Genomic DNA, 21,690 nt, shown 5'->3' with positions numbered 1-21,690 from the left:
TGAAGCTATCTCACAGTCTTTTCTTTGTGAAATGAAACACACCAGTAGGCTTTTAGCCAGCAGCAGACTGTGTGGCCAACATACAAACAGTTTATATGTTTGCTGATGTTTGCTGAGCTGATAGAAACGCTGTATTTGTTCCTGCCACTTTATGCAACATTTAATCACGACCAACCGCAGCATCGCACACAGTGCAAGAGTGATGACTTCAGCACTTGTGATGCAGTTTGCTTTATCCTCATCTTCCATGTCACCAGCTGCACCATACAGTGGTTGTGGTTTCAGTTTTAATTGCCTCCCCTGCATTTCTCAGCTTTTGTTACAAGCAAACCTCAGAGCGACTGCAGATTTCCCCCAGCCTTGCAAACCGTAACATTTCCATTACAATCTCTCTATAAAATTTGTAATGTGAGTAATAACTTTATGGTTTGAAACTGTTTTGTGTAACACATCTTTAACTTCATTGACTCTATGTGTCATGGTCCGGAGTCTGTGACTCCGTGTTTATGTTTAGTTTATTATTATTCTGTGGTTTTGTTTATCTTGGGTTTTTGTACTCTTCTGTTTCACGTTTCATGTGCCGATATAGGTGTCCTCCAGTCTGTGTTCAGTCGGTGTGTTTCCTGTTTTACTTTGAAGGTCTCTGTCTGATGTCAGTGTGTTCTGTTTACGTTTCCCCTGCCTCGTCAGCTGTTATGTCTCCCAGGTGTGTTTCCCTCCTGTTTCCCATCCCCTGATTACTGGTGAGTGTATTTATAGTGTGTGTTCCCTCGTCCTCGTTGCTGGTTCGTCTGTGTTGTTCCCCTCCATCTTCCTGCGTATCCATCTCTGTCCATCTCTGGGTTTGGTTTTCGGTTTGTTTTGTTAGCTGTTCCAGTTTCGTTTCTTCTCGCCATGCCGTTTCTGTTTGTATGTCATCCTCCTTACTAAATAAAGTTCACTCTCATCACAAGCCGCATCTTGGGTCCTTATCTACAACTCCACACGTCTGCCACGCTAGACGTGACACTATGGCTTTTTTCATTTTTGATACATTACTTATCTTAAAAATACAAATGTAGGGTGGAGGAGAGAGACTTTGTAACACCCAGCAAGTAAGTGCTGGCAGAGGCTCCAGTACCCCTGCCAATAGATAAGAAATTGCATGAGTGGATAGAAATGAAAGTATAAGTCAGACCAAAGTATAAATGTTTATGTGGAAACTCGTTTTTATTTAAAGAAAATTGATTTTTTTGATGTTTAACTTTCACAGGGCATATAAGAAGAAATAAATAATGGTATAAAGAAATGTGACTCAGAGTTTAGAAACACTTCCTCTTCAGCAACAGAGATGACTCCATACACATACACATAGCTGTTTGCTATGTACCAGAAGTGAAAGTACAAGATACAAGCTTTTGTTCTTTACATCAAAGCAAAGCACTGCAACATCAAGACAACATCGCCAAGATGATTGACAACGACATCGCACTTGAAGCACTGGGGGGTGATCTGCAATGCTAAGATAACTTCTGTTCAACAAAAACAAGGAGAAGTTGGCATCGGTTCTGGTCTTCTCGAAGCTTTCAAAAATTTGTTTTTCACAGCTCCTGCTACGCAGCTGCCTGTTACGCAGCTCATTTCTACAGTTGTGGATGGAGATCAAACTTGGTAAATGTTATACTAAACCTCTGATAACAACTACTTTAAATGTCATTACTGAAACAGGATTGTAGGTTTTTAAAAGGATTAGGCTTTAGAATAGAATTACTGGTGCAAAAAATGTTTCAAAAATAATTTAGATGACACTAGTAAAACTGTGACTGTGCCGAGACTCAAAGTCAGGTTGTAGTTTCGAAAACCCAAAGAAGTTTAATCGTTTCACAACAGGATAGAAAAATATGTGTGCTCATTTTTACCTGCATTTCACTTTATATAGTGTAAAAAAAAAGTCCAATTAAAATCCACCATTTTCATTTTCAACAGCTAAAATTTCAGATTGTTCAGACTTCTGAGACATAACTCATTAACTTTTGTAAAACAGCATGACCTATAAGCCATGCATAATCTGATTTAAAATATATTTAAGTCGATGACATGAAAAGACAGCTGATCTGCTTTGGAACTTTATGCTTACAGCTCGGTGTCACAAAGCAGTTTGATGAGGATTGATGGGCACGTGTCTTCTGGATTGCCCGGGAATATAGGTATTAAAGGTTTTCCAGCAAATAAACATGTATCAAAATTTGAAATAGAGGAAAGAAATGGAAGGCGTTTCATCATCAACGAGGAAGAATTCTTTGACCCCAGATTTCACTACGACTTTACTGGAATGAAAGACACAGATACCTTTTACAGAGGTGACGAAGAGTACTGGCGTCCCTATGGTTGGCAGCGTTTTGCTATCAAGGTAAGTATCCCTTTGAAGCAGCCATGTTATTCATGTTCAGCATTTAAACTGCTATAACTGGTCCTTAAACACTATCAAGCACTGGATGATACTGATACTCACTGAAAAAGACGCATTATGAATTCAATGATACCACCGTAAAAGTTACTTATAAAAAATGAAGTGTATAATGAAATGAAGCATATAGTATATGAAATATATAGTAGAATAAAATCAAAAGATGGTTCACAATGTTATTAATAGATCATTTAGAAGCATTACAATGACATTGATATCAAAATATAGAGTTGGTTTTGTTTTCTGTTGCTGGCTTTATTAGAAACTTTCAACTAGCGGCTGTGATGAACAAATAAAATGCAGACTTTTTTCTCTTGGTAGATACAGTGGAAGGAGGGCTGTGACTTCAATAGATTGTCAAAAGAATTTATATTATATTTCACGGGAAATCAGAATAATGACAATAATAATTTTACTTTTACTTTTATTTGACTTTTTAAAATTTGTGTGTAAAACACGTGTTTAACTTTTGCAAAGATAATCTATGGACTGTCTGAAACAAACAAAAGCAGTTTTGATGACCTCAGACCGACAGACTGTGTCTTCGTACTCGAGCTGCGCCCTCTAGATAGCATCCTCTGCTCTTATGTCCCACTGCCCCATCCATTCCAGCCTCTAGATACAAAACAAACAAACAGATGCAGAAATAACTACAGATAAAGAGATAACTTTTGGCTCTTTGACCTATCAAAAGCGATAGTTTTTTTGTTGTTGTTGTTTTTTTTGACTGTGTTCTGCTATGAGTTGTGCCCCTCAGCTTACGTAACTCTATGAAGCTATCATCTGTTATAACATCATAACAGATTTTCTTGCATGAAAACATTTGATCACAGGTCCTGGATAAGTATGATGGAAATGAATGGCTCGGCACAGCAGGCTATCGCACTCGGTCAGTGTCAGGGGAGTGGCCTGTGTCCTACCATGGGACATCTTATGACTCTGCTTGTGACATCATCAAAGGACGTTTCAAGGTTTGATTACATCATCTCTGGTACTGCAGTATTTTAACCAGTGAAAATATGATACGATGCTTTAATATGGCAATACTTTTTTACATGCCTAGTAAGCCTCCTCTGTCAGGAAGTCTGTGTCTCCATCATCTCCATGATGACTTCCCATGATGCAATGAGCATTTCATCTCCACTCCAATTGCTGTATAGTTATTTGACACAATATCTTAAAATATTTCATGAATGTTTATCTTCTGTCTGTCTGTGTTTTTGTCCTCTTGTTGTTTGTTGGTCTTTCTCTGCTTCTCTTTCCCTCAGCCCCTGATCAGTATCTACTGAAATTTCAATAGATTTCATCTTCAGTAGAAGCAGAACATAACAGAAAAACACAATACGTGTTAACAAAGACTGTGATGTGCTCATTCCCTATGCTGTAGAATAGAAACGTGATCTACTGTTAGTTATTGTACATCTTTAACTAAATAAATAAATAAAATGGTTAAAAATGACTTAAAGTTTATCTTATTCAGGTCAAAGTAAATAAACTGTAACATTCTCTAAATTATCTAAATCTCTAAATTAATTTCTAATTCCTCTCACTTTATTTAACAGCCAGGTCACCGTGACGTCTATGGTAGAGGGGTTTATTCTACACCTGACATCGAAGTGGCCCTCAAATACTGTAAAGATTTCAAGTGCAAAAAAAACGGCAAGACGTACAAAGTGATTCTGCAGAATCGGATCAACCCCAGATACAGAGAGAAACACCACAATGATAAGTACTGGCTGGTTCCCATCAATGATAGAGTATCAAAAGAAGAAGAGGAAAAGATGGTGGCGCGTGCCATTCGTCCCTATGGCCTTCTGTTGAAAGAGTTCTAAAAGACCAAAACGGTCACTAGAGGTCGCAGAAAAGCCAAATAAAACTAAAGCAGACTCTAGTAATGCTCTGTGCTGCAATGTAATGTGTAGTAAACCCTAAAAATTTTTATTTACCCGCATGCATAAAAATGTTTGTGGAAAGAGAAGTGAAGTTAAGGGGTTATTATTATGCTCACAAAACTGTTCTCACTAAGAAATTCAGGTAGACGTTCAATCCTTCTTTGTTCTTATGAGCTCTGAAGAACTGGTGGATGATTTGTAATTCCTTGATGAGATCTATTACCAGTGTTAGTCAAGTTACTTGAAAAAAGTAATTAGTAACTAATTACTGATTAATACTCCATAAAAGTAATCCATGATACACAACCTGAATAAATAATAAAGCAACAGACCTTTCAGCCCAATTCTACTTTTTCTGCATAATCCATCAAATAAAATTGAATCTTTTAAAAACTTGTTTTATCAGTTTTAATCTTTTAATTTTATGCACATTGCATTAAGCAAAAATGAAATTATATTCAACAGTCTTTGACTTGAAGAAATTTGTTTAACATTTAAACCTATTTTCTGCATATTCCCACATATAAAATAAAATAATTTTTTGTGTTTACACTCACTCTTTCAATAGATGCAAGTAAAACACGGCAAAAAATAAATAGAATCAACGCTCAGAGTCACTAAGTCCTGTCGTTCTTAAATCTATTTTCACCTGTTAAGCAGGAGTGGGGCGGGTGGAGGTTTGCCCGGTGCCACAGTAGTCATGTCAGTGGGGGTATCCGGGGGTTTCTCTGTGAATTTCACATTCCTGTGGCAGCGTGCTCGGTGCTTGCTCAGATTTCAAGTTAAATTTTTCGCTGTAGAAAGACATTTTCTTCCCACGCAGAGTGTACAGCGGATGCTCATATTTTAGTCACTTTTTACCGACTAAAGTAATGTAAGTACGTCCAAGCTTTAAATGCTGCATAGTCGTACTCTGTCCTGCACTCCATACTATCCATTGTTGATCTACACAAGTCTGTTGCTGCCACAGGTGTCGCACGTGCTTATGTCATTGTCATGAGACACTCTCACAAACAAAATCACGGTTTAGTAACGCAGTAAAGCGGCGTGCTTACTGGAAAGTAACAGTAATCTATTTACTTTTTTTGCGATAGTAATCCCTTATATTACTCATTACTTGAAAAAAGTAATCGGATTACAGTAACACATTACTGCTGTTAATTCCAGTTCTTTGAATTCTTAGGGCCAAGAAAGACACGGCTCAAAAGTGGTCCTTTTACTTTAAAAATGATCTTTAATTAACATATCCTGGATATGGAGACCTGAACACACGGACACACAAGCTCAGGTCTGAAGCACAAAACAGGAAGCCTAGTCATTTATATACTTGCTCTCTACATCATACCACACTTTAAGTTTCAATCAAACAGCCTAGTTGGTTTCACTTTCACTTCATTCTAGCTGCAAAAGCAGGCTTCTGCAAAAGCATGTAATTCCTGTCAGTCCTGTCGGCACAAACTGTACTAAGAGTTGGGCCTCTCTTATCCAGAAAAAATATAATAGCAGATAAGCCGATTATATTTTTAAATTCCAACACTGCCCATCTCTGTCTATAATAGCTCTTAATTGCACACGATCACACATTTTTACCAAATATGTATATATCTAGTTGACCTGCTCCTTTTTTCTCATTTCTCATTTTCACAATTTAAATGCATTAAAAATGAAAAAAACTCCCCATCATTTATAATATTGCACTTTGATTCATGCTAATTTTATAAATAATGTGTTCCTTTGCTTTACTCTTTTTGAAGTGTGAAAAAAAGCATCTCCAGAAATTATTGTTTGTACTTTTTGCTGCAAAAGTGTTTCTTTGATGCTTGTTGTTCTTGCATGAGGGGAGAGAAAATCTAAAGTGTAAAAATTGTTTAAGATGAAATTATGTACGTTTAAATGAAATGCAAGCTTAGAGCAGAAAATTGTAAAAAGGTTTGATATTTGTGCAATTTTACTTCTCAGATTTTGAAGATTTTAGATGTTGTCACTAGTAAATATGCTTTTAACTATGTATATTGAGTTCCTTTAAATGTCCCAACATTCTAATCAGTCTAATTTGTAAGTGGGAAGTTACTGAGCTCTTTTTTGTCACAATATCTATATAAATATCCAGTAAGCAGGAGTTCACTGGGTAAAAACAGCTTGAGCTAGAGGTCAGAGAAGAATTGCCAAACTGCAGGAAGGTCATAGTCCCAAGTGAGAGTGTGTCAGGAAGCGTGTCCTGTGTGATATCTTAAGTAAGTCAAACATGTAGATCATCGAGAAGAACATTTCGATAACGGATTAGTCAGATCTGTGGACAACACCAACAACCTCTGATGCTGTTGAAAGGCATGTTCAGAGGCATCAAGAAAGACGGAAAGGCAAGGATGTAAGGAGAGGTAGAGACCAGGTGAAAGGGGAGCAAAGCCAGGCGCTACTAATGCTCTAGTCCGCTGTCGCTAGGAAGAGAGATAGAGCAGGTGTCATCTTGAAGGAAAAACTTGTGTTTTGGAGGTGAAGAAAACAGAGGTGAAGAGGAGGTGTTGGTAGGTATGATGTTAAGGAGAACAATGCTGAAGAACAGAAGGTAGTGGATCTTGTGAAAAAGATGGAAATGGCCGTGATGAACACTGATGGGGTTTGCAGAATGTACTCCACCATACAAAATACACTGAATCCTGGCAAAGGTACTTCTTGACACTGGGCTGTTAGAAAAATGCTACATTTTCATTAGAATTTCTTGCTTTGTACAAACTAAATATAAAAGTGAAAAACAAGTACATTTTTGCCACCCGCTGGGAAACTAGTCAGGTTTTTAATATATAATTTGGTTACTAGATTGTTACTAAATTTGTTAGTAGATAATTGATGAGATACTAGATTATTAACAGACAGTCAAACACCTTCTCCATATACAGATTAGTATTACAGAAAAAATATAACATTTTAAAATATAAACAATATACTATTAATATATTTATATTAACAATATATATTAGCAGTAGATGTGCAGGGAATGGGAGGGAAGGTGCACGAAAAGCAAAAACATGTCATCGTTTCTGTCACTCACAAACAGGTGAAATATAAATTTAAAAAAAGAAATATCTGCAGGGTGAAAGGTATCGGATTTACAGAAATGTTACCAAGAGACAATGGGAAGGAAAGAAAATGCCTTAAGCCTAGGATAGAACAAGTTTGGAAAGTTGGAAAAGTGTCCCGTTTCTGTGGCCCTTTTGGATACATTGAAGGTCAGTTTGGAATTGATGGATGAAAGTGTGTTTGTTTTTTGAAAGTGAAAATATGTGATGGTAAATCTATCTGGAAGATTGGCTATATGTTTTAATAGCATTCTTCTCATCTGATAGAAATCAAAATCATCCAAATGTATGATTTATTCCTCATGACATAGACATAGACACATAGCACTCCACTCTTTTGGCCTCAGGCTTGGAGGTGCTGATTCTCGTTCCTGCTGCTTCACATTAGGCTGCAAACCTCTCTAGTGTGAGCTGGAGGCCACCACCTGATGAAGTCAATGGAACCACATCATCTGCAAAAAGCAGAAAGCTATTCTGAGGCCAACAAAGTGGAGGCTTTCTGCCATCTGGCTATGCCTAGAAATTCTGTCCATAAAAATTATGAACAGGAGTGACAAGGACAGCCCTTTGTTCCCATTTATTCTACCTGAAACTATTAAAATTGCCATAAACATTCCTAACAGCCTGAAAGAAGATTTGAAACAAGGAGAAAAGGCTGAGCTATGTCAAATTTCATGAGAACGCTGGGCTTAAAATCTGTTGAAACAGGTCTTATGGATTGATGATTCAAAAGTTTTTGATTTAAATCAATGTAAGTATGTACGGAGGAGGTTAGAAGAAAGGTACAACAGTTTTTATACCCATCCAATAACCATGGTGTATGTCACAGTTTGTGGCTGGAACCTGGAGCCTGGAGAACTATTCCTAAAGACATTAAAGAAAAAATTACAAGCTTGTAAAACAGAGTTCAGGCTGTGCCTGAAAAATAAAGATGGTCATACCAAATATTGACTTTGAAGCTCAATAGAATAGTTTTTGCCTTTTACTGTACATGTGTATTCCCACCTATGTTTGCGCATGTTTCAATAAATCACTGCACTTATTTTCCGTTTTACTGGCAAAATATAGAAAAAAGAAAGGAGGCTCAAGTCTTTTTCAGTGGATTGTGAACCACTAAAAAAAGTGAATGTGAACGTACGGAGAGAAAGCGAGAGGACCCTGGGTGAACGTGCCTGTGTGATTTTACTCCATATCCCGGCATCCACCGCGGCACCGCCCTGTTATCTCATTGACGGTCAGCGGGGAGGCCTTTCCACATCTAGCTACATTAAAAAAAACCCAACAACAACCCAAAAAACTTGAGCACTGTGTACATACCTGATGGTAAGTGGATATCTATGTCATGTTATTTCAACTCGCAAACAGTATATGAGTAAAACCAACACAGTTTTGTTAGGGTTAGCGTATGTTAGTAGCAAGCTGCTCATCCTGGACTAGCTGTATCAAAGTGCTTTCCGGTGTCCCAGCCAGAGCGGAGCTCAGATTGGGGAGTTGATAGTTTTGTGCTGACGGCTAACATTAATATCATTACTATGCAGCCAAGTCACGGCTGGGGAAACCGAGGAGACTTGGTCTGGCTATGAGTTGCTACATGATTGGTCATATTCCTAACTTTATTGTTAAATGATTAAAACCGCGTAACTTAATTCACCTTGCCCAGACCGCCCTCCTTTGCTAGCTTAACTAGTTAACTTAGCAAACGAATCTCTACCGGGAGTGTTAGCTAAGGCTGGACTAGCTCATTCCGCAGCTAACTTAAAATGACGTGCAGGTAACTTCTCGTACCATCTCCTGTTAACAGACCAGCGTGTCTTCTCTGTCTTATGCGTATGATCGTCTTCTGTAATCGGCTTTAAGCTATTTCTGACAGCGCTCTGAGGCAATGAGTAAGTCATGTTTGCTTGCGAAGTTAACATTTTCATGCTTGCTGGCTGGCCTTGAACTCGAGAGGCTGTTGCAGGGACTCAAACATTTTAATGTGCATTTTAACAACGTAGCTGGATAATATATGTTCAAAGTAAGGTGTGCTAAGCGCCACCTTAGCAAACGCTGGGTGGTTTATTAACACTTGCGTAATCCTGTCAAATCCGAACCATGGTTTGATTAACACTGGGGACGCTTTACGTCCCATTAGTGTTGGTAGTTAGCTTTTATTTCATTTCCACTATACTATAAGATAAAATACCACAATCAAATTACAGTGCCATTTCATTATAAAGTTTACAATTGCTTCATTTTACTACAATCTGTTTCAGGACACCTCAAGTGTTTCAATGGAGCTATCAGGAAGTACCACTAGCAACCATACCCTGAACTCAACAGGTGGTGGTTCATGGGAGATCAGTGACAAGGCCAAGCTTTGTCGCTTCCTCTGCTATGGCTCAGAGGGAGCCTTGTACAGTACCAGAGAGAATGGTCACATCAGCGTGGAGAAGACTGGAGCCCTGCAGTCCATGCTGCAGGAGAAACAAGGCACTGAGGTGTTGGAGGAAATAAAAAGGTTCGCTCAGGATGGGCAAGCTGTCAGACTAGAGCCCTCCATTTTTGCCTTGGCTTTGTGCTCCCAAAACCCAGATGTGAACACCAAACAGGCAGCGTTCAAAGCCCTGAAGGATGTTTGTCGTGAGCTGCCCATCTGTTTTCTTTCATCAAGTACAAGAAGGAATTAAAAGAGCACATGAAATGTGGGATATGGGGGCGTGCCCTGAGGAGAGCACTGTCTGACTGGTACAATGAGCAAGATGCCATGAGTCTAGCTGCTGCAGTGACCAAATGTAAGCAGAGAGAGGGCTGGTCACACCAGGATCTGCTCAGACTCTCCCACACTAAACCAGCTAGAGATGGTAAGTATAGAGACCCACGTCATTTAGCCTGCAAAATGTTATTAGTAATCAGTTGAATAAACGTCTGCAGTTATCCAACTTTCTTCTTTGGGGTTTTATTGGATGTTCTCTTTTCTGAGCATATATGTGCATATTTATAAACTCCCATGCTGAATTTTAATCAGTACAGTGTAAGTTTTTATTTTGTTTCACTTTAGTCAGTGCTAACATGCAACGCCCATCTCTTTGTGTTTTCAGCTATTGCCTTGATCAGCAAATATGTAACAAAGGGGTGGAAAGAGGTCCAGGTTGCTCATGAAAACAAAGAGAACGCCGAAGAGGTTATCAGGGTGCTTTCATATCTTGAAGTGGTGGAAAAGGTAAAGCACAGTCGGGATGAAACTGAGGTCGTCACTTTAATAGAGGAACACAAGCTTGAGAGGGAACAGCTGCTGACCGAGCATCTGAAGTTTAAACAGGCGAGTCTGTTAAATCATTTTAACCTGGTTGTTGTTTATAACATAGACCGTAGTGATAATTGATGAGATGAATCAGTTTTTACACTTGGGATCTTATTAAAATTAGAAATGCACACGAAATAAGAAGATTTTCAGTGTTCTCAGCCCAAACTGGTGACTGACTGGGCTGAGAACACGTAAAGCAGCGCACACTCATAACCACAGTTTGACAAGTGGGGAAACTGCTCACACTGAGTGACTAGACCAGTGTCCAACGCAGAAAACCACGGGGAGATGACCACAAAAATGTTTAACAACAAATCTAATCACTTAAATCACTTTCACCCAGCTGAACATACGAAGCTAGAAAAGGCAAAGTGGCTAAAGGAATACAGAACTCAGAGAAGGTACAAGCTAGCAGCGTCTGTATGAGCAATCAAAGCTTAAAAATGATTATGAGAAAATTATGAAGGCAAGTGAAAAACAGATAGGGCTTGTGAAGTTCAAAACAAACTGGGTAGTAATGAAAGCAACTCGTATAGTTTTGTTAAATAAATATATTGTACCTGCTGTTGTTTGGTAAAGTAAAATATGCCATGTAAAGGGGGTGTACAGCAATTTATTTTCAGTTTAGTTTTTAATCTGTACCTCCTTCCAGTGGTGGCTGTAGAGCAGGTCACTGATCAGAAGGTTGGTGGTTCGATTCCTGGCTTCCCCTAGTCTATATGCCAAATATCCTTGGGCAAGATACTAACCCAAAATTGCTCTCCGATGCATCCATCAGAGTATGAATGTGTGTGAATGTTAGCTATAAAACACTTAGAAAGATGTGCTTGTGCGAATGTGTGTGAATGGGTGAATGCACAAGTTGTTGTAAAGCGCTTTGAGTGCTCAGATGAGTAGAAAAGCGCTATATAAGAACCAGTCCAGTAGCAGCACAAATGATAGAAAAGTTTATTTTTTCAGTTCTCAGAAGCTTGTAATCAGCAAAATCTACCTCAGCAGTTCACACTAAAAAAAATAAGAAAATTGCATCTTTAATTCAAACAGAGCATTTAGAACAGGGGTGTCAAACATGAGGCTCGAGACCCTGGAAGAGCCTGGCAAAAAGTCCAATCCGGCCCACTGGATGTCTTTGACCCACTGGACTTCCACCTGTATTTTCATAAATTTTACAGCTTGTCCTGCTGATGAAGCCCTCCTACTCACAGTCTTACACACTACATTAGATTATTAAATGAACAGAAAAGTTCCTTTTTTCTTTTTGGGTTTTCAGTACTGATAAAAGAATTCCTGTTTTTTACAGTGTGTCCACAGTAAAATAAATAAAACAACAAAACTTTCTGCTTTATAATTACAGGACAGTCTGGTAAATGAGCTACCAGAATTTCTTTATCATGTAGTAAAACTGAGATGCCCTGTTGAAATTGCACCTCTTTATTTATATTGAAATATTGGAGGGATTAAATGTGCAGCTACACGTAGTTACACTGACAGAAAGGGGACTTTCCTAGGTCTGGCCCACTTAGGATTAAAGTTCTGTTTATCTGGCCCCTGATATAAAATAAGTTAAACATCCCTGGTTTAAAAAGTAACTGCTTTCTTGTTTACTACCTAAACACCAAATATCATAAATGATCTTTACTATCTCACGTCCTGAACTGCTAGGACTTTTTTTTTTTTTCCAGTTTTTGGCGGTTGGGGTGAGCCCCTTGTAAGTTCCTGCTCACTGCGGAAAAGTGTTCCCTGGAGGGGGAAAAAATCAAAACATTTCTTATCTGTAAAACTGCAATGTTCAGGTAGACTGAAGCCTAATGTAAAGAATGTGGGAATGTATTTTTCTACATCTAACAGGATGTGTGGTGGTTGTTTTCTGCAGGTATGGAGCGCTTTGTTGAAGGAAATGCCTCTCCATTCGGTGGTAAAGATGTTAGGTAGGCTGACATCTGGCAAAGTTCTTGAACCGGGAAGCTCAGAAACACAGTTTTTATGTGACAGAATTCAAAGTGAGACGGCACTAAAACAGGTAAGGCTCACAACTTCTACCAGAAATGTTATTTTGTTTTTAATTATGCAGAGTTCAATATTTAGGAATTAAATGTCTCCTAAAATCACCAGGCAAAGATCCACCCTTTCAGTATACTTTTGGCTACAGAAAACTACAAAAAAGGCCATGGCTATCAGGGTAAACCGAAATGGGAAGCAGGACCGCAACATCCTTAAAGCTATGGACTCTGCCTTTTACAAGAGCTTTATGGTATGTTGTTGTAATTTTCAAAACTTTCTCCAGTTGTTGCAGAAGATGTCAGCAGCAGTTCTTTAACGTGAATGTCCTGTTCTGCTGTAACTCTGTCCCTCAGAATGTGGAGCCTGTGGGTAAATGCTTTGTTGTGGCAGTAGATATGAGCGGGTCACCGAGCAGCATTGTCCCAGGAACGTCGATCAGCACTGCTGCTGCTGCAGCCGCTATTGCCATGGTAAGACTGTACTACAGCCAGATGATGCTATCTGGTTAGTTGGAACAGCTGCATCTTCAAACAGGGCTCAGGCTGCCCCATCTTTAGAGAGATCCTGGGTGATGGCATGGGACTGTTGACGCATACTGTGAATTCCCTGAAAATTCCTTTCTCAGTATGTTAGCGCATAGGCCCTAACAGTGGTGTACTGTGTGTGAATGTGCATGCAGGATAAAGGCATTTTAGTCAGGGTAACTAAATGGCTTTCTTTTGACCTTGGCTTTGACACAGATTTTTGCAAGGACGGAGGCTGACACACATGTGCTTGTCTACTCTGAAGAGGCTATGGTACCATTCTCTATTTCTGCTGATATGACTCTCAAAGAAGCAACCGATGAACTGGTTAAGGTAAGGCTTTACAGAACATTAAAGGTGACGAGATAATACGAGCGACTGAACAGTTCCTTTCAGGAATATACAATACAATATTTGTTGCAGACGAGCAACTAGAGGCATTTTTTTTCTTCTTCTTCTTCCACCTTCACATCAAAGTACTGCAAAGCAGTGCTGGTTAGCTCAACTACCACCTGTTTATTGTCCTCTCACATAGAGCACGAGAGAAAGGGGTGCACAGCCATCAGGTAGTGCCTTTATGTTGCAGTTCCAGAGTGAGAGCAGAGACTGCACCGTTCCCATTCAATGGGCCACGGAGAACGGGAAAGCTGTAGATGTGTTCGTCACTTTGAGCAACAACCCACTGTGGACGCTTACTGCCAGCCTGGTGGAGTCTCTGAAGAAGCACAGAGAAGTATGTTTGTTTTTTCACATCTGGGGTTGAATTAAATAATGGCCTTGTGTGGTAAAGATTGTTTTTGAACATATACAATACCAAGCAAAGATTAACGGGATGGGGTTGTTGTGCTATTTTTATTCCCATTGTTCCATAGATGGCTGATAGGGCACAGTTAATTTTACAGCATTAAAAGTTCTCCTTTAAACTCCTTTATCTAAAAGGTTACTTAAAATATGTACTAAGTGACGATGACAAATGTAACATTTTTACAATAAACATGGTTTGTGTATATTCTCAACAGACATCAGGAGCTAATTCGAAGCTGGTGATGTGTATCCTGACTAACATTGGAATTGCCATCCCAGACACAGAAGACCGGGGTTTGCTGACCATCTCTGGCTTCGACCTTGGAGCTTTTAGTGTCATTCGTAATTTGGCCCAAGATCTGATCTGATAAGATTTCTGGGACTTTTCTTGAGAAATGTAATGAGTGTAGAATATGAAGGCAAAGAGTGGACCAATGAGGCTCATTTAGCATGTAGAGTGTCCCAAAACAGCACTAATCCAAAAGATGCTGACAATTTCAATTCCAGTTTTTCTTTGTTTTCTCTTGCTCACCATTCAGTCGACAAAGTGTCCAGCAGGCTGGACAACACTTTGGAAATGTAAAATGCATCTATATTTTGTGAAAATTGAATAGGAAGTGATTAAGACATGGTATGTGTTTGCATATCATGTTTTTAAGAGTCTCTATATGATCAGCTGTTCAGTACTTTGGTGGATTTTGATGGATCGTGATTTAAGTGGGGGAAAAATGAACCAATTCAACATTTGTAGCAAGAGGTTGGCAGGTTAAGGGGAACACTGCAAGAGTCAGTCATAGGGTGTTTGCAGATGTAGGTTTACTTCGGGGGATTACCTGTAGTTTTCAACATGCATGCAGCAACATGCAGTTAGCAGGTTTGATGTAGAGATACTTAACATCAATGAAAGAGAAACCTGACACAAAGCACACAAAGTCAATGGTAAAACTTGGAGTTGCTTTTTATTCTGTTAATTTCACAGATTTCTTAGATCAGAAAAGTGTTTTTCAAGTATTAACATCTTGGATTCCTTTTACACAGTCTTTGCTTTAGCTTAGCCACAAATTTTAGTTGTTCTAACATTTGTTTGACCCTAAGCCCAGTTTATTGTTTTAAAGCTGAGTTTTCTGTTTTCTTCTCGTGAGGTTATACTTTAAAAGAAATGTGGTGACACTTTTTAGAAAGTAAATTTGGATTCAGTTTTAACAACACACTAATGCCAATGTTTGGGGTTTTTTTTTTTTTTTGTTTTGTTTTTTTTTTTGAAAAGTTTGTGTTTCAGTCTAAATTCTATGCATCAGAATTTACATTTTACTGTAATAAAGTATCTGGAAAGGACCAATCATAGCTCTCTGATACCCGTTACCTTATCTTTAATGTGACATTGTTCGTTCTGAAAACTGCTACCTTTCCAGAAAACTTGATATGAATGAATTATTGTGAAAATTATTTGAATGTACTTTTATAAAACCTGTAATGGTCAATTTAAAAAACGTTTTATATTTCTCCAGACACAGAATAAACGTGCACAGCTTAGAGAGTTTTAGAGACAGGGCCTGTTAATTTTTGAGGAAATGTAAACAAATGATTACAGTGGTGCTTTTCGTTTTAGTCAACAGTAATAATTACTGAGAATATTCAGTAAGCTTATCACGGTGTCATTTAGTCTTCATAGAATTAAAAGAAAAATACACACTGACCATGTAACTGTGAAGGATGTTTGTCCCAACATGCTGATCTTTTAATTTTAAAGCAACATCCACAGTCTTTTTGGTCAACATATAAAATATTTATAACATGACTGTTGACACAGCGTTTTAGGAGATGGACATGAGATTTGGTCGTTCTCAAGTGTTTCACAACCATTCTGTTGTATCTGTCCTGCTTAACATGTACCTACTGTAGCGGCGATGTAAAGCCCTTCCTAATAAACAACTTGCTGCTCTGGAAATGCGCTTTCATTTTACCAATAACTGCCTGAGTTGTTGAACTGATACATCACTGTGATCAAAGTAAAGTTTACAGTTTAACCTCCTAAGACCCCGAACTCTTCCACGACATGCATCTTTCATATTTGGGCATATTGGGGCCCAATGAATGTAAAAACAAAGAATTACCAGATTTTTTTTTTTTTAACAAAAATAAGAGCCACATATGAGGATATTCATTAAAATTTCGATAGAACAGTAGCAGTATTATGTCCTTGTAAGTGGATATCAGGCCCTTGTAGAGCAAAATTGAATATTTTGGTCTAAATACCCCAAAATGTGCCGTCCACAGGTCCTAGGAGGTTAAAGCGGGTCAAGATCAGGCATCTAGAGAGGCCGCACGACGTTGATAACTAGGGGCCTCGCAAACACACTGCTCTACACACATACAACTGAAGATGGCGGATGTGTTGAGTGTTCTTCGTCAGTATAACATCCAGAAAAAGGAGATTGTTGCTAAAGGAGATGAAGTTATATTTGGGGAGTTCTCCTGGCCCAAGAATGTCAAGACCAACTACATAATCTCGGGGTATGTCATAAAACACAAAATCTTTAATTATTAGTGCAACAGGAAGGTCTTTCCCATAGACTATTTTACTAGCTTTCATGAAAGCTAATGTATGTCCTTTAAACTTAGCTCGAGAGAGGAAAAGCCAAACTTGTAGTACTGTGTAATGCTAATTAATCATGGACGTAGCTCAGAGTTGTTTCACGGAGTCAGAAATCCAGAGAGTCGAGTTGAAACACCTGTGTGTTTGTTTGTTTTCTCTTTTAGTCCCCTACAGTCATGACTATAAACGTCTTTCTTCACCGTGCAAAAACCAAACTTTGTGCATGTGACGCAGAAACTGAAGTTGCAAGGAGCAGTGCTTTAGCTAGCAGGAGAACCGTTGACAGTGGTTGATAAAGTGACTTTGGCTTTATATTCAAGCCTTAATGCGGTTCACATCAAACCACTTTAAGTGTGCATCACGCAGTAATTCACTTAAAGTTTGTTAGTTGTAAAACTGGACGCCTGCATGCTTTTTAATGTATTTTGCTTCTTTTGATCTTTAGTACTGGTAAAGAGGGGCAGCCCAAAGAGTACTATACCTTGGACTCTATCTTGTTCTTTCTCAACAATGTGCACCTGCCGCATCGATCCTATGTGCAAAGAGCTGCAGTAAGTGCTCTGGAGTTCATATGAAACAGCCCAGAATCTGTCAGTATCAATCCTTCATTGCTTACCAACGTGTTGTTTGAGGACAATCCTGATTCCAGCCCACATTTTGTCATACATGCAGCATCTTGTAAACTTTAAAGAGTGTTGACTTTTATGATTGTGTGTTGTTTATAGACAGAGAACATCCGTGCTGTCAGACGACCTGATCGAAAGGACTTGCGTACATATCTTAATGGCGAGAGCTGTAAGTAGCGCTTGGGCGCTGAGGAGGGGGCTTTCTGTGGCATCTAGTACAGGTGTTGTCATTCCTGGTTTTGGTTCGCTGAAAATTTGCTTCAAATGTTGTTTTTGTCCATTTGCAGCCACGTCAACGAGCATCGACAGAAGTGCGCCCATAGAAATAGGTCTGCAAAGCCGGACACAAGGTAAAGTTACAGCATTTTTACAACATGATGTGGAATTACTACCGTATTTTCACGACCATAAGGCGCACTGTGCTAAAAGGCGCAGTCTCAGTTATGTGTGCCCTTACTGTATTTAACACACACATAAGGCGCACTGGATTATAGGGCGCATACAAGTACCGTATGCGTATTTAAAAATAAAGCGGGAGCAAACCTGAATTCGGTACCTTACTCACATTTCTATTGCCGGTAATCGTCACATCAACAACACACAAGCATACAAGTGTGCAGGGACGTTTTATTTAGCTGGATTTAAAAAAATATTACTCATGATATAACATTGTGCAGACATGGCTGGTAAGGACATGAGGAGGAGGAGGAAACAGTAGGAGCTGTATGAGGCTACTAAAGGCAGGGCTATAACATTTTGCTGTCATCATTTTATTATAGATTAAGTGCAAGAGTTGTTAGGTGTGGATAATTAGATTATAGTTTATTGCAATAGCAAGTTGTGCAATAGCAAGTTGTGCCTTGTTCTCAGATAGACAGCAAGTGGAGAGTGATATATGAAATGATGGGAAGGAAGGAAGAAGAGAAGCAAAGAGTGATTCACAGGCAGAGCCGAGTTTATGTCACAGTTTTTCGTTGCCTTATGGTTCCAAGCGCTGTCACCAATCTTTGCATTTTGTTATTATCTCATGAAACTTGTTTAATCAGCTACCATCTCTCCTGTGGACTTTTTAATGTCTACAGTCTCAGATCAACACAGCCCTGCCCTTCCCATATTAGATTCTTGATGAATGTGTGTTGTTGTTATTCAGCATGGTTCAATGTGCCCCTTTTTAACTTTGAGCACCCGCCCCTTTAAACCTCTCTGCACGTCCCTGATAGAGACAGGTTTTAAAGACTAGAAATGAAAACATGTGAGTCCTGTCTTTAAATAAAAATATATAATTCCCTATATTCCTATCTATTCTTGACATTGAAGCTTTACTCTTCTTGATATTGTGACAAAATACTCTTGGGTTAACCACGAGCTTTCTAAAAACTTGCATATAACAATTGTGCACCATTCATTCCTCATCTTTGCTGCCCATCATTACAACTTTGCTAATGATGGGCAGCAGGTTAGTGTCATGATGTCACCTCAGACATAGTTAAAAGCCCTGTTAACGTAGCTGCTTCTCGCCGGGTGCGGTGGCGCGTGCCTGTAATCCAAGCTACCGGGAGGCTGAGGTTGGAGGATCGTTTGAGCTCACGAGCTCTGAGCTGCAGCAGGCTATGTCGATTAACACAAAATAATTATCCTCATTCAAAAGTCATGTAAGAACCTCATTGGCTTACGGAATGTTGATGTTATTTAAAAAATTCATACAAAAACATGACCTCATTCTAGAATGTCATGTGACAACCTCATTGGCTTATGGAATTGTGATGTCACAGGCTTCTGAATCCATAAATAGGGGTGAGGAGGTACAACTTTCAGTCCGTTATTTGCAGCACTTATGTTAGCAGCATTCAAACGTTCACCAGTAAAGCATTTTCAAACATCTGGATACTTTTCGTACTCACGGTATACAGACTCCAACATGTCTCAGAAAGAGCAAGAAAGACAAGAAGCTGACCCCAGCTCTATTCCATGGTATGAGTCCCTAGACCCTTACATCAGCTCTCTTCCTTGGGATGAACAGGTGGAATTAGAGGAAAAGCGATTGGAAGAAATGGAGAAGGAAAATCTCATGAACAGAGAAAAGATTAAGATCCTGACAGAAGAAAATGAGAGAAAGAGCGCTGAATTAGAAAAATTATCCTACCAGCTTCAGGAAAGGGAAGGTATTATTGAGGAGAAACAATGGGCTCTCCAAGATAAGAAGAATCACGAGCTCCAAGAAAAGCTTGATGAAGCTCTAGAAAAAATTAAAGATCTGCTCCAAAATGAGAAAAAAGAGAGCATTAAAGGGGATAAAATGCTCAAGAAGAATCAGGAGCTCCAAGAAAAGCTTGATGGAGCTCTGGAAAAAAATAAAGATCTGCTCCAAAAGGAGAAAAAAGAGAGCATAAAACAGGAAAACATGGTCAAGAAGAATCAGGAGCTCCAAGAGAAGCTTGACGAAGCTCTGGAAAAACTGAAGGAAATCCACCAAGAAGAGAAGCAACAGTCCACACAGCAGAGAGACATGCAGAGCAAACTCCAAGCCATGGAGGAAAAATACAAAGCTCTGCATGTGAAACATGACAAAACTCTGCACAAAAGTCAACAGTTGCTTCAAGACAAGAAGCAAATGGAAATGAAACAGAAGGAAATTGACTCCAAGCTTGACGAGATGGAGGAAAAGCACAGATCGCTCCAAATCAAGCTTGAGAAAACAGTGCACAGAAATAAAGAGTTCATTCAAGAGAGAGAGCAACAAGAAATGCTGGAGAAAGAAACAGACTCCCAGCTTGAAGTCTTGGAGGAAAAACTGAAAATGCTGCAACTAACTCTTGAGGAAACACTGCTCAAAAATAAAGAGCTGCTTCAAGAAAAAGACCAACAGAAAATACATCAGAAGAAATGGATTGCAAGCTGAGGAACATCGAGAAACAAAATGAAGGCTTGCAAGTGATGCTTGATGAAGCTCTGGAGAGAAATAAAGAGTTTCTGCACGAGAAAGACCAACAGAAAATAAAAAAGGAAGAAATGGATTGCAAGCTGAGGAACATCAAGAAACAGAATGAAGGCTTGCAAGTGATGCTTGATGAAGCTCTGGAGAGAAATAAAGAGTTTCTTCACAAGATAGACCAACAGAAAATAAAAAAGGAAGAAATGGATTGCAAGCTGAGGAACATTGAGAAACAAAATGAAGGCTTGCGAGTAATGCTTGATGAAGCTCTGGAGAGAAATAAGGAGAACCTCCAAGAAAAGAAACAAGAGCCCGTAGAGCAGAGAGACCTGCAGAGCAAACTCCAAGCCATGGAGGAAAAATACAAAGCGCTGCAGGTGAAACATGACAAAACTCTGCACAAAAGTCAACAGTTGCTTCAAGACAAGAAGCAAATGGAAATGAAACAGAAGGAAATGGACTCCAAGCTTGACGAGATGGAGGAAAAACACAGATCGCTCCAAATCAGGCTTGATAAAAAAGTGCACGGAAATAAAGAGCTTCTTCAAGAAAAAGACCAACAGAAAATACAACAGGAAGAAGAAAAACTTCATCTCCAGAGGAAAAATCAAGCACTCCAAGAATTGTATAACGAAACAAAGTACAAATCAACTGTACTGGAAGAAGAAAAGAAAAAGCTGGAAAAACAATGCTCAGCGATGCAGAGTAGCATCAATGAGATGCTGAGAAAAAATACCGAACTTGAGGAACTTTCTAAGACCTTGAAGTACAAAAACACTGAAATCCAGGCGCAAAAGCAAGAACAACAGAAAACACATAAAGACCTGCAGTGTAGACTTCAAGAAATCCAGAAGAGAAACCAGCAGCTGGAAGACATGCACACAGATGTGCACAAGGCAAAGCGAATAGAGGAGGCAACAGTTAAAGAACTGAAAGACAAGCTTAAAGAAAAACAAGAACAATTAGAAGACATGGTGAAAAGATGCAACAAACTTGAGAAAGAAAACGCAGAAACAATCGATGAGCTGAAAACCCTCATCATTGAGAAAAAAGTGCTGGTGGAAGAGTATCTGAAAAAGAAGAAAAAACGCTTCCACTGGTTCTGGAGGAGGGGCACTGCAGCTTCTCACCTGATGTAACCTCGTCTTCCTCCACCTCTATTCCATCTTCATTTCCCCCCTTCCCCTCCCTCCTTTTTCTTTTTTCACCCTCACCCCCCGACCAGTCCCGGCAGTTGACTGCCCCCTCCTGAGCCTGGTTCTGCCATAGGTTTCTCCTTTAGGTGTCTTTCACTTTAAAAGGAGTTTTTCCTATCCACTGTCGCCTGCTGCTTGCTCAGAGGGGATTGTTGGGGTTTTCTCTCATCTCTCTCTTTCATTCTTTCTATCCTTTCCCCCCCTTCTGCCTTTTCCTTTACCCAATAAACACAATTGCCCACATTTTACATTTGTTTGAAAAATGTCTTCATTCAACAATAATTCATCTTAGGTATAAAAACAAGAAATA

General features: G+C 39.2%; 2 protein-coding genes and 2 pseudogenes across 3 annotated transcripts; all 4 read left to right on the top strand.

The window, feature by feature from the left end:
- The first annotated feature begins 2,140 nt into the window (after window positions 1-2,140).
- LOC146554598 (uncharacterized) lies at window positions 2,141-4,293 on the top strand. The gene is made up of 3 exons (XM_085253239.1): window positions 2,141-2,389; window positions 3,280-3,417; window positions 4,009-4,293. The coding sequence occupies exons 1-3, from the start codon at window positions 2,141-2,143 to the stop codon at window positions 4,276-4,278; spliced, it is 657 nt and encodes a 218-aa protein (XP_085109365.1). The 3' UTR covers window positions 4,279-4,293.
- Window positions 4,294-8,635: 4,342 nt separating this feature from the next.
- Window positions 8,636-14,852, top strand: LOC146554597 (RNA-binding protein RO60-like; annotated as a pseudogene). Its single transcript, XR_014889582.1, has 9 exons — window positions 8,636-8,738; window positions 9,671-10,258; window positions 10,496-10,716; window positions 12,575-12,721; window positions 12,814-12,952; window positions 13,056-13,172; window positions 13,443-13,559; window positions 13,813-13,959; window positions 14,246-14,852. The product of XR_014889582.1 is annotated as an RNA-binding protein RO60-like (transcript).
- A 1,555-nt stretch (window positions 14,853-16,407) lies between these two features.
- On the top strand, window positions 16,408-19,032 carry LOC146554596 (parafibromin-like). Its single transcript, XM_085253237.1, has 5 exons — window positions 16,408-16,544; window positions 17,072-17,177; window positions 17,352-17,421; window positions 17,540-17,602; window positions 19,025-19,032. The coding sequence occupies exons 1-5, from the start codon at window positions 16,414-16,416 to the stop codon at window positions 19,030-19,032; spliced, it is 378 nt and encodes a 125-aa protein (XP_085109363.1). The 5' UTR covers window positions 16,408-16,413.
- Window positions 19,033-19,047: 15 nt separating this feature from the next.
- On the top strand, window positions 19,048-21,623 carry LOC146554595 (uncharacterized; annotated as a pseudogene).
- Window positions 21,624-21,690: the final 67 nt, after the last annotated feature.

Source organism: Mchenga conophoros, linkage group LG18 (genome assembly GCF_057382185.1).
Source record: "Mchenga conophoros isolate Kocher_MC1m ecotype Shallow Benthic linkage group LG18, M_conophoros_male_GT1.1, whole genome shotgun sequence".
Taxonomy (NCBI): Eukaryota; Metazoa; Chordata; class Actinopteri; order Cichliformes; family Cichlidae; genus Mchenga; species Mchenga conophoros.
This window is presented reverse-complemented; position numbering and strand designations above follow the sequence as displayed.

Bases quoted from the DNA above. Each gene is read 5' to 3' on its own strand.
- LOC146554598 (XM_085253239.1), top strand. From the start codon at position 2,141: ATGAGGATTGATGGGCACGTGTCTTCTGGATTGCCCGGGAATATAGGT. The intron at 2,390-3,279 runs GTAAGTATCCCT...ATTTGATCACAG, and splicing joins GGCAGCGTTTTGCTATCAAG to GTCCTGGATAAGTATGATGG. The intron at 3,418-4,008 runs GTTTGATTACAT...TTTATTTAACAG, and splicing joins TCATCAAAGGACGTTTCAAG to CCAGGTCACCGTGACGTCTA.
- LOC146554596 (XM_085253237.1), top strand. From the start codon at position 16,414: ATGGCGGATGTGTTGAGTGTTCTTCGTCAGTATAACATCCAGAAAAAG. The intron at 16,545-17,071 runs GTATGTCATAAA...TTTGATCTTTAG, and splicing joins ACCAACTACATAATCTCGGG to TACTGGTAAAGAGGGGCAGC. The intron at 17,422-17,539 runs GTAAGTAGCGCT...GTCCATTTGCAG, and splicing joins ATATCTTAATGGCGAGAGCT to CCACGTCAACGAGCATCGAC.